Genomic DNA, 17,639 nt, shown 5'->3' with positions numbered 1-17,639 from the left:
TTGGAATCAGATGTGCGAAGCGTACGTTTTCGTATATTAGGAAATGCCCATAATGGGTGCTCAAGCTCGTTACACACACGTTTCATGTTGGGGAAAAATAAAAAAATAACCCGACTGAACGTATAACCTCAAAAGCGACCTCCCTTTTCGTTTGTTCGCACTATGTCGTTGCCGAGCCGAACACCCTGTGAATCGTTAATCATCCGAAACCGCAGTCATCTCGGAAACGTGGCGTCGTAAATACGGAACACTTAATTCGACAAACTCGAAAATTGAAAACGGCGACCTTAATTTTTCCCGTAATCGGGTGATTTAGTCGCCTCGACCGCCGCGCATTGTTTCACGTCCATTACGAGTCCATAAAGGAATTTCAATGGTGAACGTCGTCGTCGATGCGCGCCGATAACGACGAGAGATAAGGCGATATTCGTTGCGGAACTCGATAAGTGTGTTGTTGTGTGCCGCCGAAGACGAAAGGGTCGAAACTACGTGCGGGGGCTCGAGAATGCTCGAAATCAGGGACGGGTGAGGGTTTCCACGGGCACGGAAGGTAAGTTTTCTGAACCGGACGCGTTCATGTTACGCCCAATACGCGTGAATATCAGTAAACGTCGCGATAACAGAGCCGCCTATCTGCATCGTTAACGTTCAATATTAATCGCTGTGGTCTGTGCCGCGTACGTCATTCGCAAGGGAGGCCGTAACTCGTACTGTCACTTCAGCCCATGCCTTAAAATGGGGTGAAATTGTGAAAAAAAAAACGTGCTCCGTTTTTATTTTTTTTCAACAGGTTTAACGTTTAAAATGACTGGCGTTAAAATAACAGTCGTCGGAGACGGCATCGTGGGCAAGACGTGCCTCTTGAGCGCGTACACCACTGGCCAGTTTCCGGAAGAGTATATACCCACAGTGTGAGTACTTTGTTTACCTATAAGGACCACGTGACTTTTTTAATTTGTTTATGATGCAAACGTTTTTTGGCGATCGTGCGGCGCATTCAACTGTGCTGCACGGCGTTGCCAAACTGCCATATTTGTTCGATTTTAGCCAGAAATTGCACAGGCACTCTTATCTACTATTATTCCTTACCACACAATGTGGCGATTTAAAAACATCTTGACATTTATGCCGCTGGCAGCAAGATCTCTTTAGGTTTAGGGAAAATAAAAGTGGTTAAACCATTAATAAAATAAAAAAGTGGAAACGCTACATCAGAGCAAAAAAGGTTTTCTATCGAGTTCGTTCCAGCAAATTCGATTTTACACAAAAACACTCACAAAAATAAGCTTTGGAGAAAGGTTTCTTGTAAAAGGTTTTTTGAAAAGTTTTAAGTTCCATACATGTTTTACGCAGGCTTCGTGGACCCATCTCTGGCAAGAACTACATCGAATCCACTGGTCACCAGGTTTGCTGCTTTCAAAATCTGCTTCACAATAAAAGCACACGGGATTTTTTTCATAGTCAAGGTTTTCTTTGGTGATGCTGGTCTTGTTTCTCCCATTCACATCTTGACCTCTAGGTTTCATCTGAGGTTTGGAGGGTTTCCTTACTGATAGACCCTTTCCTTTCAGAGAGGAAATTTACTAGTTGACACTCTACGTTGTATCGCTGCTATACTGACCAGCAATTCATCCTTATAAGGTGTGTTAAGATTGCATTTTTCGCAGGTCTTCTTGATGCCGCTTTTGGGTATGGATGAATCATTTCTGGAGAAACATTTTCTTAAAGATATTTGGTCCAAGGTTCTTCTCACTGGAGGCATTGTTATCTGATTCATGAAAATAAGCTGATTCTGCTTATGGTAGTGCGTGAGTCGAATGGGAAGTCGATGGAGGTGCTGTTTGGTGCCTGATTAGTCATGGTGGTTCTCCTTGTCGTGAGTCCTCTCCCGCTAAAAGTGATTGATTTTCTGGCTGATCAGTGGGATCCGCAGCTATGCACATATCCTTAGTGACAAGGTGGCAATTAACGGGAAATAATCCAGTTTTAAGAATGCCTTTCGAAATAATCTGCCAATTTGGTAAATATTGGGTTGTTCCTTAGAAATATTTCAACCTCTTGACTGTAGAATGTCGACTGCAATGTGGAGGTAAACACAATATTGCACCAAAGATTTTCTTTTGATGCATTAATTGATTTCAAAAAATAGTTGAACCACATTTCAAAGAGATTCAATTGCATGGCAGGCAACTATGGACCATCCGTGGAACATACAGCACTCATACATATTACCGCAGTGCATAGTTCTGCCTAGGTCAATGTGCCTCTTATTGCAATCACTTTGGATGGACGTTCCTGTACAGTTGTTAAGCCTGTCCCATCGACATTCAATATTCTAGGTGGTATATATGAGTATTTACCTTGCAGGGATATATATCGTTTTAGAAGCGTTAGCCAGTTCCCATTTTATCAATATGTGAACAAACAATGCCCGCAAATTTCTGTATCAAAATATAACCTCAAAATTTTATACGCAAGGTGGTCGTCCCAACAATTAGTGAAGACAGTATAGCCGTCACCTCATTCGCTATCAAGACATGAAGCTTATGTTTGCCGACCTAAATTTTTACAAGAAACATGTTCAAAACCTAAACACTTACCTAGCGTCGTTACACCAGTCACGACTTTTCTCCAAGTAGAGTTGTGTCAATTCCGAATGATTCCCGCTTGTTCGTAACGATTCGATTACCTTGTTCGCTCTCGCTGCCGCCCTGGCGGGTCTGAAGTGAGATGGCGACCGATCGACAGACGGTACCAAAACAAATCGAATTCGTCTTGCGGAATGCGGTTCATTGGAATGCTTTAAAAGTTGAATTTGGATAAAATCATGATGCAATAAAAAGCATAACACAGCTAAATATTATACCAACTAAAACCAAAAACAGAACATCTTATATATTGGTGGTTCGTATTGTCCGGATTCAGTGACTATTGCTGCTTATGGTTTGTAACTTGCAAATGGCAACAAAATGTATTGAAATGATTCGGTCCTTTTCGAAATCGGTCACTGATTGATTCGGTTCGCGTAAAATGAACGATTGACACAACACTAGCTCCAAGTACTAAAGTACTAAGTATTAAGTCAACTGTACAACAGATGGCACTGCATGTGAAACGAAATAATTTAGGTATATGTTTCGATAATTAGAAAATTAAATATATACAGTGTTGTCCAACTTTGTCATCATTACGGGAAACACAATTAGATAGATCCCGTCGAGTACGGCGCAAAAAATATTGATGAAATAATAATGTTATGACCATGCAAAACCGTACATCGGATTTTTTATTTTAAGAGAAATGTGGTACACTAAATTGTATTGCCGATATTTGACAAATACTTTTTGTTTTTGAAAACTGTACCCTGTATAAGATAAGTGATTTATTTTCATTCCTGTTAACCAGATTCGAGCATTACGGCCAAAAGATTACCGTAGATGACGTCGAATATGAGATGACGTTGTGGGACACGGCCGGTCAGGAAGATTACGAACGGCTCAGACCACTGTCGTATCCGAACGTAAGCCGTAACGCGTAAGCCGTTATCCCCTCCCTCGGTCACCGCGGTCCTTATTTCAGACCAACTGTTTCCTGATTTGTTTTTCCGTCGACAAGAACCTGGCTTCGTACGAGAACGTCTCCACCAAATGGGTGCCGGAGGTGAGGCACTTTTGTCCCCACACCCCGATAGTGATCGTCGCGACCAAAACCGATCTAAGGGACGATCCGCGCGTCATGTGTTACGCGCCACACGACGGCAAGAAACTGATGCGCAAGGTCAAGGCGCAGGGCTACAGGGAATGTTCTGCTCTGCGCATGGAAGGTTTGGACGACGTGTTCGTCGAGGCGATCCGGGTTTACCGCAAATATAAAATAAAACCGCGACACAGTCAATGTATTTTATTATGAAATGTTTGGATAGGTCTTTAAAGATAGGTTTTATATTTTCTGCGACAATAAACGACGACGGCTATTTTGTTTTTCTTTCGAACGCGGTCGGGATATAACACGGAACATACGGCTACGGTCTGTGGTCCGCGATCGACGTAACCTAAACTCCGGGCCGCTAAATGTTTGACCCTCTGCCATGTCATAGCAGCACTGGTCGGTTATTTCTACACTGTAGAAATGCAGAAAGTCAACGGCAACGTTGGATCACGTTCACGTTAATGCCTCCCCTAAATTCCATGATTCGATCGGTACGAAAGCGCTGAAAGGTCACCCACAAATAAAGCATCGGTTTTTGTACACTTCGTCAAACTTTTGTATTTGTATTTCTTACTTAAGACAACATTTCTGAGAAATGTTTTCTCAGAAGGTCCTAGTTTCACTATATTATGTGTTATATTAAATCTTTTTTTTTTTGTTGATCGAGTTTTGGTTGAAACATGAAGTCTGAAAGAATTTTCAATTTCTTATAGCCCTGTAGGGTGGTTTTGACTTATTTGCATATAAAATGTTCAAGATATGCTTTTTATTTGTTTTTTTTTTTCATAAATAAAAGATGAAGAGGTACGGGTAACAATAAAAAACAAATATTTAACAATGTTCGGTGTTTTTGCTTAGAGGTTGACCATTCTTTTTGAATTACCCTGTACATCTGATGTTTCGATGCGCAATATCCCTTACGAGACACTTATGTCAAAAATTCTAACTTGTGTTCCAGAAATTCTCACTTAAATCCAAAATTCTGACTTGTTTCTCAGAAATTCTGATTTAAATCAGAAATTGTGACATACTTCCGAAAAATTGTGACTTGTTTCTCAAAAATTCTCACTTTCAGCGCTTTGGTATATTGTTCTAACCTATAATTTGTTGGATTGCTTCCTTTTTAAAAAATTTTAATTCGAAATTTTGTTTTAAAAATGCGTGTTTAAGTGCATAATATCCAGGTGGTCAACGAAGAAGGCTTGGAGCGAAAAAAAATTAGGACCTAAGCGGCCAATGATGGAAACTGTTTGTAAGTTTCTAGAAAGGCCGCGAGGGAGCGTAATCGCATTCTTAAATTTTAGATCCCGTTTTTTGACTTGATAAAAAAGTTTCTAGAAAAGATTCGTCCTATCGCCAATAGGTGGCGCTAACTTTCACTTCTATTACAGCAAAAAACTGTCAAATAGGGATCTAACCTAGCAGGGAATATTTTCAGTGTATCTGCCATTATTAAACCGCAATTGTTCTTACAAAAAATATATTTAAAATGTCCATTGTAATTAACTCACATTAAAAATTTGAAAAATTTCCGATCAAGGTATGCCTTAGAAAACAAAATGGTTATAGGTTAGAAAACAGATATTGAAATCCGGTTTCTACCTTTGCCTTTCTTTTGTTGCAACAAAAGTTATATTTAATGTTTTTGATAAATTGTTTATTTGTAGGCATATCTCAAGACGCCATCTAGCGACAACACAATCCGCTCGGTAGGCAGCATCCGATAGCTTAAAAAGAGCGGATTGAGTAATAACTCCAAATTTTTGAAAAATAACCGAAAAAAAAGCATTATCTGTATTTGTAACAAAAATAATTCTTTAAATTAATGCAACTATCCGGGGCTCCACAAAAGCCTCCACCCTAAGCTCAACTAACCAAACCCACGGGCAGTCCCAACAGATTACATCACGGAACACAAAAAAACAACACGTACCACACTGAAAAATCAACTTTAAACACTGTACAACTAGCAAAACCGATCATCGCTATCTGCGCCTCTCGCCCTTCTGAGTCTTGCGTTTCTCCTTCTTTTCCTCTTTTAAATTCTTCTGCTTCTCTCTGGAAGATAAAAATGACAGCTCGAGCGACAGGAAAATTGTTACTTACCGATCCTCCTTGTCCTTCTCTTTCTTCTTCTGGCAATCGGCGCGAGCCTGCTCCCTTTTTAATTTCTCGGCGTCCGCGACCAGCTGCGCGTTGACGTTTTTTTCTAGGTCGCTCTCCTTGGAGGTGCCCTCGACTTGTTCCTCGTCTTCCGAATCAGTCATCTGCCCGTACTGAGAAAGGATCGCCTCCCTGATTTTCTTCTCTTCCTCCGTATACTGTTTTTGTTTGGCGGTGGGTAACTCGCGCTCCATCAGCTTCGCCAGTTTCTCGTCGATGTTCACGTTCGATATCGGCGGAGGCGGCGCCTCCGCCTTCAGCGACTGCCACTTGATTAGGATTTCCTCGCAGATCTGGCCGATTTCCACGCCCTGCAAATACGGAACGAAATGCCGCCGCGTCTTCGCGTCACGCGATAGTTACGTTTTCCACGATTTCGGCGAGTATCCCGCGAAGGGCTTCGGACTTCTCCTCGCTAGTCTCGTCGCAGTCCAAAATACCTTCAATGTAGGACCCGAATACGGTCTCGTCCGTGTTCAGTTCGCGCAGTTTCACGACCAGCCAGCTTTTGAAGTCGACCGACGTCCCCATTTTACAATAATTGCAGTCGTTCGAGGTTTTAAATAATTTCGCCGCAGTTTTTAGGTTAGGCGACAGAGCGCGATTAGGTTAGGTTATACGCAGCACAGTGTGCAACAGACCAAAACTAAAAACTGGAAGAATTAAATTTGCATTCTGGAGTTTTTTTTATTGGTATTAGATTAAAACGCGACACGCTATTAAAGCCTTTATGTTACAGCAACAAGATTAACTGGGAACCATAGTACAATGCAATTCTTCTTCTTCTCTCCCATTGGCACAAATTATTTGACCTTGACACATATTGGAAATCTACTTTTTGTTTTGTACTGAGAGACAACAGAATGAACTTTTAATATTTTAAAGAAGAGTCTATGTGCTTCTGGATTGCTCCTGGATTTTTAACTGATTGCAACGGAAAGAAAACAAATTTACACAGTGGAATACATTTCCCAATAATTAGTCACAAAGTGACTACCGATTTAATTAACTGCTTCAGCAATTATATCATCGTGAATATTAGACATCTGGTAACCGACCAATACGGAATCCATGGACATCCGCATAAAACGAACGCGAATTCACAAAACTATAGGAACAATTTTTCAACTGATTTCTAATTAACCGGGCTGGTTTAAGCCGCAGTCTGCCAGTTAATGATGTGTTTCATAGCGTCGAAGCTTTTAAAACGAATCTATAGGATCGGACGAGAGCCAGCGATCAAAGTAATGTCAATAGAAGCGTAGCGGCTTATTAGCAATGGGCGAATGATTTTTGCAAATTGCCGGACTTTTTTTGCGCAAAGTTGCTATTCCGTGGTAGCTTCGCCACTGAAGGAAATATGTTGTTTCCTTGAGTGTACAAATGTAGCATAAATAAAGAAAATCATTCCGAATGCTTTAAACGTTGAGGTTGTGCGAGTTTGGTTATCATTCAAGAAGAAAAGCGATGCGTCTTGGTGAAAATTAAATAATACCGATTAAAGGTTCGTTTCGTATTGCCTTAGTTTTTACATTAATAAACCAAACAAAGCTAGTATTTAGTGTTTTGCAATTGAGCTTCGTATAGATTACGTATTTTGTCGAAAAGCTTGGCAGCTTTTGGGAGGCTATGGTTACCACGTTATTGTTGAAATCTATCGTACTATACGCTTCCTCGTATTAACATTGTATTTTCCTTAAGATGCAGTCTCAGCTAGCGGCGGCATTGTTAGGTCATAATACTAATGCGACTTCCGCCGCAAGTAATTTAGATGACGATGAAAACTTTCGCGAGGACGAGCCCGAAGACACTGAAGAATTCGATGAGGTTTTACATTTATTTTCCTTTTTTTTATGTTTAGTCGGTGTACCATTGCATCTAGCGAGCTAACTTTAAGCCTTTGCGCGGTTGTTATTCGTGCAATTAAACGTGTCAGCATGAGAGAACTCACGCATGAGTATGTTATGTGGTTTGGGAATGTAGTTTTTGTGTACTGGGTGGTCAATTAACAAGACTTGAAGTACAAAACTCATAAATAAAGTTAAATTTCTAGAATGGCCGGCAATGGGAGTATTTGTAATCCAAGATTATTTCTCTAAACGCCCCAAGTCTCTACGACAGTTAGTCAGCCAACCAGTACAACCGCTCGCGTCCTTCATTGTAATTAGTCCCCTTTTGGTTGGCAACTAACATATTTTTTTCAAGATTTTTTTGACTCAGTGCTACAGTTTAGGAATATTTTCCCCAATTTTCTAGGAAGTCGTGAACGAGAATGATAAGCCCAGCGTTAAGGTGGTCGGGAAAGAGTCGAGCAACCGAACTGTCACTTTGCAGATGCTCCTCGGTGCGGGCATCTTGAAGCCTGGTGCCGGTGCTATGACCATTGAATACCTGGGGCAAAAATTCGTCGGGGACCTGTTGGAAGACGGCAAGATACGCAGTCAGGAGACGGACGTGGTGTTCGCTTCGCCGAGCGCTTGGGCGATCGCCTGCAAAAGGTTCATAAATCCGGACAAAAAGTCCGGCTGCGGTTGGGCCTCCGTCAAATACAAGGGCAAAAAGTTGGATGCTTACAAGAATGTTTGGTACAAGAAGAAAAAGGAGGACGAGAAAATTGAATTAGAGAAAGAGAGTGAGTAAAAATAGTTATCTGAAACATACCACATTAGGTTAACATCACAGAATATTGAAGTTAACTTTTGGTTAGTTATTACGGGATTCTCGAATTACAAATTGTTCAGTGAGATTTTGAAATTGATTTGGGTACTCGAATTACGCTGTTTTGTTGAACTGTTGAAAGATTTAGGGGACTTTCTTGCAAAATTTGATGGTTAAGTTGGACTCTTACAACAACGTTTGGTTCAAGAACAAGAAGGAGGACGAGAAAATTAGAGAAAGAGGGTGAGCAAAAATTGTTGCCTGAAACACGCAAGGTTAACACCATAGAATATTACAGATATTTTTTGGTTAGTTAACTGATTCTCGAATTACAAATTGTGAGGTCAGATTTTGGAGTACTTACGTGTGGGTGCTCGAATTACGGGTTGGCTCCCCTCAAACAGTATGGTACAGAGTAATGCTATTTACAAATCTTTTGGATTTCTCCTGCATTGGTTGTTTATAAATCCAACTTGCTAGCATGTTGCCAATCATCCTGCTGACTTCTTCACTCAGGAAGTTTCTTAAAAAGAAAAGAAAGGTACAGAGCAGAATGCTCGTCAATTTCAGTTGAGCTTTGAAGAAGCCAACAGGATGAAGGAGGAAGTTTCTTTGAAAAATTAACGTTATTTTTCATCAAACGCGCATAAGGCATAAACTAAAACAAAGCCAAACGGTGGAAAAAGTTCCCATTTAGTGGGCTTCTCTTTTCTTATTCCGGACTGAAACCAAATAAGAAGCACATCCTAACCTATAAAAACAAAAAAAAATATGCAAACTTGGGTTTCATCGGCTGCCTGTAAAATTGGTACCACCTAAAACGAGATCGTCTCTCGAATAGACGCGAATCTAGAACAATTATTACAAAAACAACAGCAACAGCTACAGCAGAGCGCAGCGGCGGTGGCCGCGGCAGCGTCGACCGCTACCAACGAAATCGCCATGTTTCAAAGGTTCGTCGTCAAACACAACACCATCGCTAATCGCACGATCACGCAGTACGTTAAATACGTCACTTATCCGATCGTATTTGGTATCAACGTCCCCGTTTTCTTGCAGCGACGGCAATACGATGATCGAGTGCGTGCCGTTCGCGAGTCTCGGCAAGATTCCGCCATTTTTGATCTCGTTACATACGAACGCGGTTCTGCTGATGGACTTTCACTGTCACCTCACCAAGTCCGAAGTGTCCGGCTATCTCGCCGGCCACTGGGACGTAAATTCGCATAGTAAGTGACGTTTCCGATCGAGAACTTCAGTCGTCTTTGACGTTCGGCTCTTCTTCTTTTTTAAAACGCGGCCGTTCTGTCAATTCGTCGGTATTCTTTTTTTTTTGCGTAGACCTGGTAATTACGCACGCTTTTCCCTGTCGGAACACGAAAGCGGACAGGGCAAATGCGTCTGCCGTGGAACAGGAAATTTCGAACACGATTGATAGAGAGAAACTGACGCTTGTTGGTTGGTATCACTCGCATCCGTTCGCGGCGGCGGCGCCTACACTGCGCGACGTCGACGCTCAGCTGGACTACCAGATCAAGATGAGGGGCACGCACGATAACAGTTACACGCCATGCATCGGCGTCATCATATGTAAGAATTTTGTGTTTGACAGTTTTATTTAAAATTCTTATAGGCTTCGTCTTACAAGCGCGCGCGCTGACTTGCTAATGGATTCGGGCCGACCAAATTTGGTTCGATGAAGTTCTGAGGCGTTTTGTTTTTGTAAACAATACTTTAAAGGCCGTAAGCCGCAACTATACCGTTATTTTAATACAATTTGTATCCCGTATTTACTTATTTGTAAATAAGATATTGTCCACATTTAAACCTAACAGCAAACAAGAAAAAATAATTGGTATATTAGCTGGTCCATATCTCGCGCACCCTGTATGACAGACGAAAACGGTAAATGCAAAAATCATATCCCTCAACGCGACCTAAAAGGGCGTCAAAACCAAACGGCGCCCTTTGTCGCGCTTCGTTGGTTACAGTCGGTAATTTACTCGGAAAAATGACAATTTTCAGCATAACCCAAACACCCTATATATTTTTTACTCATACCTTTAGGTCGTTGTTCCAATTCTCGCGCGTCTTCCGGTTAAATAATTTTTTCTATAGGAGAGCTGCTTTTTGTAAAAAGTGGAATTTCCCCGTTCTCAACAAAATTTTCATTTTTTTTTTTAAATACTTCAAGATTTCCGATCCCGTTCAGTTTTACCAGGTTCCATCCCAAACTCCCGCCGAATTTCCACTCGTTTGCTCTAAATTTGAGACCCTTACTTGATATCATGGCGACTTTCTGAGCAAAAACTAAATAATAGGCGACAAAATGGCCGCCGATGTCGGATCGGCTCGATAATTTGCGGGCCGCTTTGGATCGCTTAGTATTAGATCAGAGAAAAAGTTGAAGTTCGTACTTCAAAAACCTACCGAGGGTTTATTACAGAGAACAGAGAAAATATAAAAAAAGGTTTGATTTCGCTGGTTTTCCTTTTCTTCTGGTTGTTGGCTCACATTCTATCAGTATCTTTGGGATTTTTGTTTACTGTATTTGTTGTTTTCTGTTTCTTCATTACTCTACATTTCAACCTTTTCTATTTTCTTTTGCGACAGAGAGACGCCATCCATGGTGACTGTACAATATTCTATGCTCAGCAATTATAATCTTTCTAAGAATATATAAGCTACAGCCTTGGCGATTTACCGCATCCCAACCTGCCACTCGTCTCAATGTCTTTTTTTAAGGATTCCTCTGAAGTTCGCTATTAGTGTTAAAAACTTACCTCATTGAACATTGTCAAACACTTCTTTGTAGTCTACAAAACAAAGGTACATAAGGTAGGTAACGTTATCTTGAGTGGATAATATATAGCATGATGAGTGCAATAGTCTATTGTAATTGTAATATATCCTCGTACTGCCGTTCTCATGAAGAGTTATGATGACTGAATTATACCAATCTTTGGTCATTGACCAGTTTGCCATGTTGCTTGATAAAACAGGTGGATAACAAACAGGAAATTTTCACCAACAAGTTTTAATACCTCCACTTGGTGTCTTGCCCTGTAAATTTGTTATTTAAACTGTAAAATTCTTTGGTCACAGTAGTCTTTCCATGCTTTAGGTTAAGCTCTGAGAATCCTGTGCATGTTCCATGGAAAAAGTCATTTAGTATGTAGATTTACCTTGTCCGCGTTCTCTCTGCCTTTAGACCTATCTTGTTGAAGTACTAATGCCCCATAACACCTAGTTTGGTTGCTTGAGAATGGTTAAAATTTAAATTTATTATTATCATTATGTTTGGAACTCTTGGAAGTGGAGTTAATCAAGTTCTAATATTGTGCGGCATATCTGTATTTATGCTGTGCTAGATAGATTCTTCCTCAATCATCCTAGTACGGTCACTAGAAAATAATCTGTATTGGCCTTTAGTAAGTGTCACACCCTAGAGCTCAATCTTGACTTGATAGTTTTATTATTGCAGTTATCACATCAGGTACTTCCTTTTTAAAATAATTTACTTGGAAGTTGTCTCCATTCATTTTAGGGTCCTTCTACTTATACTACTATACTACTTATACTTATATTATCTAAAGGTTCCTTGAAAATAGACACGTTTATTGTTTCAGACCTTTCTCTGTAGTCCTTCTCGAATTTGGCACAGGCTCTATCAATTTTGTCGATTAAATTGGCCACAGGCGAACGCAGTCTCAATGTGATGACGAAAAAAAAAACGACAATCTCTTAGCATTTCAACCGAATCGATCTATCTTCACGATCTATCATCACCTTCAAGCCATCGCAGTGCGAATCAGTTAGTAAAAATTCTTTTATTAGTTTGCTATAATAATAACAAACTGCCTTTATTAAAAATCAAAATCATCATCATCATCATCATCCTCAGCTATCCATCCATCGTCGGACGTACGCCTCCCCTAAGCATTGCCACTCCTTTCTATCCTGCGCATGCCACATCCAATTGTCTCCCACCAGTCTCTTTATATCATCTGTCCACCTAGTCTGGGGGCGTCCTCTGCTCCTCTTACTGCTCCATGGTCTCCACTCCATCACTCTGCGTGTCCAACGATCATCTTTGCTCCTGGCTATATGTCCTGCCCAGCTCCATCGCAGTCTACATAATCTCTCTATGACATCTGTCACTTTTGATCTTTCCCGGATTATATTATTGTTTATTCGGTCCCGGAGGGTTACACCTATCATCCTCCTTTCCATAGCTCGTTGTGTTGTTTGTAGCTTGCAAATGATTTCTTTATTAATTGCCCATGTTTCTGTACCGTATGTTAGTGTTGGAAGTACATATTGATCGAAGATTTGCGCTTTGAGGGTGTTTGGGAGGCCTGAACAAAAAACCTCCCTGAGTCTTCCAAAGGCTGTCCATGCCAACGATATCCTTCGCGGTAGTTCTGCTTTTAAGTTGTTTTTTGAAACTTCTATTTTCTGACCTAGATAAACATAGGATTCTGTGTGTTCTATTTTTTTGTTATCTATTTCGATTCTCGTTTCTTGTGTGATATTATCGTTCGTCATATATTTGGTTTTTCCTATATTCATCTTGAGGCCTATCTTTTTAGAGTTTTGATCTAGTTCCAATAGCATGTCTTGCAAATCTTGTTGATTATCCGCGAAGAGAACAATATCGTCAGCAAACCGTAGGTGACTTAAGTATTCTCCATTTATTTTAATGCCCTTAGTTTCCCATCCGATATTCTTGAACATATCCTCCAACGCAAGCGTGAACAGCTTCGGTGAGATGGACTCTCCTTGTCTAACTCCTCTGCCTATATCAATCTTATCTGTGAAATCTTTCAACATAACTTGGAGGGTTGCGTTGCTATATATATTTTGGATTAAGGTTGTGCATCGATAGTCGACTCTGCTGTTGCTTAATGCCTTCAATACAGCCCATATCTCTACAGAGTCAAAAGCTTTTTCATAGTCAATAAAAGCGACCCAGATTGGGATATTGTATTCATTTGTCTTTTCTATAACTGTTCTTACTACTTGCAGATGATCTAGTGTGCTGAAACCTCTTCTAAATCCGGCTTGCTCTTTAGGCTGGTAACTGTCAAGTTTGTTGGTCAATCTTTCTGTTATTATTTTTATAAATACTTTATACATGACAGACAAAATATTACAATATAAATAATCATACAAGAGTGGCAACATTCGCAAATTGCGTTGTTCCACGTAACCACAAGAACAACAGCAGCAACACAATAATTGTCAACAAAATACACACCCGTATATACATCGCACCTACAAGGAAAAGACGCATAAAACTTTTTGCTAGATACTAGCGGGCCTAATAAAGAATATTAACGCTTTTTTGAAGGACTTTACTGAGGAGAGGGACGTTATATCATAAGGTATTTTATTAAATAATTTAACTGCGTTATAGCTAAAAGTTCTCTGGAAAATTAGCGAAGTGGGTCTTGGAACGCAATATCTTAAACATTTTTTTTAACACTGAGCCAACATAATCCTAAATTTTTACACCCGTCCGAAGAAGGAGAGATAATCTCATCATTTAACGTTTTTTACAATATTTTCCCTTTTAGTTCCAAACAATAACATTTTGTTAGTATTCTATAAGAGGTTGTGTCATGCGTGCGACGTAGCTAAGTTTCGTTTCTTTAGCGCCGTACAACCCCGAAAGCGTCAGCCTAGAGTCCGGCATCGTCGCGTACTGGGTGGTCCCTCCCCCGGAAACCAAACCCAACGAGTATGGTCGCCCGATGCTGATGTCCTATAGCGTCGTCCAGGACGTCGCCCTATCGCCGCACGTCAAAGACGAAATCGCCAAATGCGTCACGTATTACAAAAAAGAGGCGGACTTCGTCGACTTCAGCGACAAGTTCGCGGGCCACGCCCCCTACATCGACAAACTGAAGACGTCGCTGATGTCGAAATTTCCGCGGGACGAGACGGAGACGGCGGTGTGGCGTTTCATCCGGGAGACCTTGGAGGTGGAGGCGGAAGAAAAAGAAGAGGCGGTGTTGTCGATACCGAAACCCGGCCAGCAACTGCTGTCGCCAGCTATTAATTCTAATCTCATTCTACCGACCGACATATCGAGCTTGCTGTTCAGTTCGGGTCGTTTCCCCAGCCCGACGAGTCTTTTGGGGTTGCCCGACCCCATGGCTCACAGTACTCTCGCCGCAAACAACATGTTCCTTTCTACAAACCTGTTCAAGATGCAGGAACTGCTGAAACCGTTTTCCTCCTCCTCCTCCTCCTCCGCGTACAAGCAAAAGGCGGAGTCGTCGACCAAGACGTCGAAGTCGTCGGTGCCGTTAAAAATACCGAACGAGCAAAAGGTCCCGAAGACGACGACGTCAACTTCGTCAGATTTTTCCATCGATTTCATGCACGGCAAGACCAAGGAAGCGACGTCGTCGGAATACCTTAAGGGTATCGGCAAGGCGGCGGGCAAAACGGATTTTTTCATGTCGAGCTTGGTGGCGGGCAAGGGGGCGGATCCCGAGGAGGCGGAGCGGCCGGCCAAAGTATCGAAGCTCGATTACGCGATGGACTTCGGGTACCAAGCGGCCGGGACGGGGGAAGTGGGCGTGGTCGAGTCCGAACCCGACGCCCCGCTCAACCTGACCGGCGACTAAACATGTTTTATTTTATATGTAAATATTTATGATGAAATATATCATCGATCGTCGACGAAGTGTTTTATTAAAAATCCCGGTCTTGAGCAAGTGTCCGACGAAGTGAAGTTACGTGAAGAATTTATTAGATTATACTTCATTGGTAAAAGAAGAACATCCATAGGACTGTGGTAATCTTGGCTCTAGAAGCAAACAAGAAGAAGAACCACGCTAGGGCGTGAAATTAAAAACTTAAGATGACAAATTTTCCCGCGACAAAATCTGACACATTGCTGTTATGCGCGAGTGTCCTTGAATTAAGTTTACTAATTAAATATAAAGAGATCATGAAAATTACTCAACATTCTAAAACATCACTTTGAGCAAACCGGGGAAAGGCCCATCATCGCCAGGTTATGAACGAGTGTTCCTAACTCAACTGGCCGATTGAATGAATTTTTAATAACCATTTCGCCATTTTTAAAAACCAATGCCGCAATTACTCTGGGCCTGGTCATTTTGCTTCTACTGCAGGACCATAAATAGTAAAAAAAACCTAGGATGAAGAATTAAAATTTTATCTTTAAAAGCATATTTAAGATGTTAAGATTAAATATTGTAATACCATAAATCCTCCAAATTCATTGATTAAATGTAAGGAACGATGATAAATAATCACAGCATTCTGACTTATCGCTCAGAATAAACTAGGGAAAGAGCTACAAGCTGGTTATGGGCGAGTGTCCTTGGCTATTTTAACCGACACAGTGAATTTTCGATAGCCATCAACATAACCACACTAGGATGGTCAATTAAAGCTTATCCTCTAAAACAGGTTCAAGAAGAAATATATCCATACGGTAAAACTTAAAAATTTATTAATTAAATGGAAGAAAAAGTCACTAGGTATATTTACATATTAGGGTTCACTGATTAGAACGTATACATAATTAAATAGGTACTGTACAATATGAAAGATTTTTTTTTCGGAATTATGAGTTATACAAAAGATGTTATATTCAATGCGCGTGATCGACAAAGAAATTCGGGGCTCTCAATATGAGACCGCATGTAGGTTTTCGTGATGTTATAATAAAAATTTCACAACCCGCTTTAGGAAATTTCCGATAAAAATCGTCGATTTAAAGAAAAAAAATACTAAAATTAACCGAACAAAAACAGCCCAAACATTCGCTTACTGTTGGGTGCCATTTTCTTAACCCGACTAAAACCGCCATTTTTCAATAAATTTTTTTCGTTATTTGGTACCCTAAAAGACGAGAATCCATCCGAAAGTCATTTTTTCTTTAACCTACTGGCTATCCACTCTAACCCCTGATACAGACTGGAAAAGAACAAAAAAAAATGTCACCGCCAAATAAACATTAAACAAAAACAATCTGTACCCATGCACAGACCTTGACTCTTGGCTTAAAATTAAACTCAGGAAAATAAACAGTTGACTTAACATATCATGGCCTTTTGAAATCTAAACAAACCTGACAAAACTTGCGTCACATGCTAATTTTTTCGCCGCTAGATAACGTTTGCACAAAAACGAAATTAAACTTACCCGTCTCCCGTGAGAGCGCAACACGACTGTATATGCCACTGCTGCAGCTTGATCGAGGTTAGATTTAGCTCTTTCGATATTTCCGAGGCACTCATCGAGCCTTTCACGTCCTGCTTATTGGCGTACACCAAAACGCCCGCCTTCGACAGTTCCTCATGGGCCAACATCTTGTACAGCTCCTCCCGTATAACGGGTAACCTCTCCTTATCCGTCGAGTCTATCACCACAATGACAAACTGAAACGGGTTAGCCTTTATAATAACGCAGAAAATGGCGAAATTCGAAAACACCACCTCGGTGTTGGTATAGTAAGTACTCCACGCGGCCCGCAGGGACTGCTGCCCGCCCAGGTCCCACATAATGAAATGGATATTTCGCCACACTACCTCCTCCACGTTGGAGCCTATCGTCGGACTCGTGTGGACCACCTCGTTCATCAAAAACTGATACAAAATCGTCGTCTTGCCGGCGTTATCCAAACCCACGATAACAATTTTGTGTTCTGCGATCGAGAAAATAAGGTTTTCGCGATAACGCCCCATCAAACGGCTTACCTTCGCTGCCGAAAAGACTCCACAGCTTCGCAAACAACAGCCCCATCCCAAACGAGCGCTAATATTTAACAAATATGTGTACGAACGGTAACAAAAAAAAACGCGAATTTACAAAAAGGAAATCCCGTATCTTACGAAAAATCGCTTCCAACTCTCTCCCGACGAAAAAATTTCACATGCTGCTACGATTTTTCTACACGTCTCACGCGACGCTAATCGGACGCTAGAGGAATTCGCTTATCCGTTGGACTAATTGAGACATTTTCCTTTCGTGAAAGTTTCAATAACGCCTGAGCTCCCGTCAAAAACATATGCGAACGAGAAACAAAAACACTCCAGCACAGAACAACCCGACGAGGAGTCTTC

General features: G+C 41.1%; 4 protein-coding genes across 7 annotated transcripts; 2 read left to right on the top strand and 2 right to left on the bottom strand.

Moving 5' to 3' along the window:
- The first annotated feature begins 239 nt into the window (after positions 1 to 239).
- On the top strand, positions 240 to 4,038 carry LOC132696010 (ras-like GTP-binding protein RhoL). Its single transcript, XM_060660529.1, has 4 exons — positions 240 to 550; positions 791 to 911; positions 3,406 to 3,520; positions 3,580 to 4,038. The coding sequence occupies exons 2-4, from the start codon at positions 805 to 807 to the stop codon at positions 3,907 to 3,909; spliced, it is 552 nt and encodes a 183-aa protein (XP_060516512.1). The 5' UTR covers positions 240 to 550; positions 791 to 804; the 3' UTR covers positions 3,910 to 4,038.
- A 1,158-nt stretch (positions 4,039 to 5,196) lies between these two features.
- On the bottom strand, positions 5,197 to 6,646 carry LOC132696009 (coiled-coil domain-containing protein 43). The gene is made up of 3 exons (XM_060660528.1): positions 6,235 to 6,646; positions 5,815 to 6,182; positions 5,197 to 5,766 (listed from the first exon to the last, which is right to left on the bottom strand). Exons 1-3 carry the CDS (start codon positions 6,400 to 6,402, stop codon positions 5,694 to 5,696), a joined length of 609 nt encoding a protein of 202 aa, XP_060516511.1. The 5' UTR covers positions 6,403 to 6,646; the 3' UTR covers positions 5,197 to 5,693.
- Positions 6,647 to 7,209: 563 nt separating this feature from the next.
- On the top strand, positions 7,210 to 15,220 carry LOC132697499 (MPN domain-containing protein CG4751). Of its 4 annotated transcripts, none has more exons than XM_060663088.1 (7): positions 7,210 to 7,375; positions 7,573 to 7,698; positions 8,206 to 8,503; positions 9,371 to 9,527; positions 9,589 to 9,758; positions 9,871 to 10,119; positions 14,188 to 15,220. In XM_060663088.1, exons 2-7 carry the CDS (start codon positions 7,573 to 7,575, stop codon positions 15,165 to 15,167), a joined length of 1,980 nt encoding a protein of 659 aa, XP_060519071.1. In that variant the 5' UTR covers positions 7,210 to 7,375; the 3' UTR covers positions 15,168 to 15,220. The 4 variants fall into 4 exon arrangements, with proteins under 4 accessions (XP_060519071.1, XP_060519070.1, XP_060519073.1 ...); XM_060663087.1 differs by having other exon boundaries at positions 8,128 to 8,503; XM_060663090.1 differs by lacking the exon at positions 7,573 to 7,698.
- Positions 15,221 to 15,987: 767 nt separating this feature from the next.
- LOC132697501 (ADP-ribosylation factor-like protein 5A) lies at positions 15,988 to 17,632 on the bottom strand. The gene is made up of 4 exons (XM_060663093.1): positions 17,274 to 17,632; positions 17,013 to 17,221; positions 16,720 to 16,955; positions 15,988 to 16,491 (listed from the first exon to the last, which is right to left on the bottom strand). The coding sequence occupies exons 1-4, from the start codon at positions 17,317 to 17,319 to the stop codon at positions 16,443 to 16,445; spliced, it is 540 nt and encodes a 179-aa protein (XP_060519076.1). The 5' UTR covers positions 17,320 to 17,632; the 3' UTR covers positions 15,988 to 16,442.
- Positions 17,633 to 17,639: the final 7 nt, after the last annotated feature.

The sequence above is a fragment of the Cylas formicarius genome, unplaced genomic scaffold (genome assembly GCF_029955315.1).
Source record: "Cylas formicarius isolate icCylForm1 unplaced genomic scaffold, icCylForm1.1 PGA_scaffold_1__22_contigs__length_36826433, whole genome shotgun sequence".
In the NCBI taxonomy this organism is placed as follows: domain Eukaryota; kingdom Metazoa; phylum Arthropoda; class Insecta; order Coleoptera; family Brentidae; genus Cylas; species Cylas formicarius.
The sequence above is the reverse complement of the archived record's forward strand: the minus strand, read 5'-3'. Positions and strand labels throughout refer to the sequence as shown.

Excerpts from the sequence above, each read along its gene's own strand:
- LOC132696010 (XM_060660529.1), top strand. The coding sequence starts at position 805 with ATGACTGGCGTTAAAATAACAGTCGTCGGAGACGGCATCGTGGGCAAG. Across the intron at positions 912-3,405 it reads GAAGAGTATATACCCACAGT|ATTCGAGCATTACGGCCAAA; the intron begins GTGAGTACTTTG and ends CCTGTTAACCAG. Across the intron at positions 3,521-3,579 it reads GACCACTGTCGTATCCGAAC|ACCAACTGTTTCCTGATTTG; the intron begins GTAAGCCGTAAC and ends TCCTTATTTCAG.
- LOC132696009 (XM_060660528.1), bottom strand. The coding sequence starts at position 6,402 with ATGGGGACGTCGGTCGACTTCAAAAGCTGGCTGGTCGTGAAACTGCGC. Across the intron at positions 6,183-6,234 it reads TCGCCGAAATCGTGGAAAAC|GGCGTGGAAATCGGCCAGAT; the intron begins GTAACTATCGCG and ends CCGTATTTGCAG. Across the intron at positions 5,767-5,814 it reads GAGAAGGACAAGGAGGATCG|AGAGAAGCAGAAGAATTTAA; the intron begins GTAAGTAACAAT and ends TTTATCTTCCAG.
- LOC132697499 (XM_060663087.1), top strand. The coding sequence starts at position 7,573 with ATGCAGTCTCAGCTAGCGGCGGCATTGTTAGGTCATAATACTAATGCG. Across the intron at positions 8,504-9,370 it reads AATTGAATTAGAGAAAGAGA|ACGCGAATCTAGAACAATTA; the intron begins GTGAGTAAAAAT and ends TCTCTCGAATAG. Across the intron at positions 10,120-14,187 it reads ATGCATCGGCGTCATCATAT|CGCCGTACAACCCCGAAAGC; the intron begins GTAAGAATTTTG and ends TCGTTTCTTTAG.
- LOC132697501 (XM_060663093.1), bottom strand. The coding sequence starts at position 17,319 with ATGGGGCTGTTGTTTGCGAAGCTGTGGAGTCTTTTCGGCAGCGAAG. Across the intron at positions 17,222-17,273 it reads GAGTCTTTTCGGCAGCGAAG|AACACAAAATTGTTATCGTG; the intron begins GTAAGCCGTTTG and ends TCTCGATCGCAG. Across the intron at positions 16,492-16,719 it reads TGCGCTCTCACGGGAGACGG|TCTGTATCAGGGGTTAGAGT; the intron begins GTAAGTTTAATT and ends GTTCTTTTCCAG.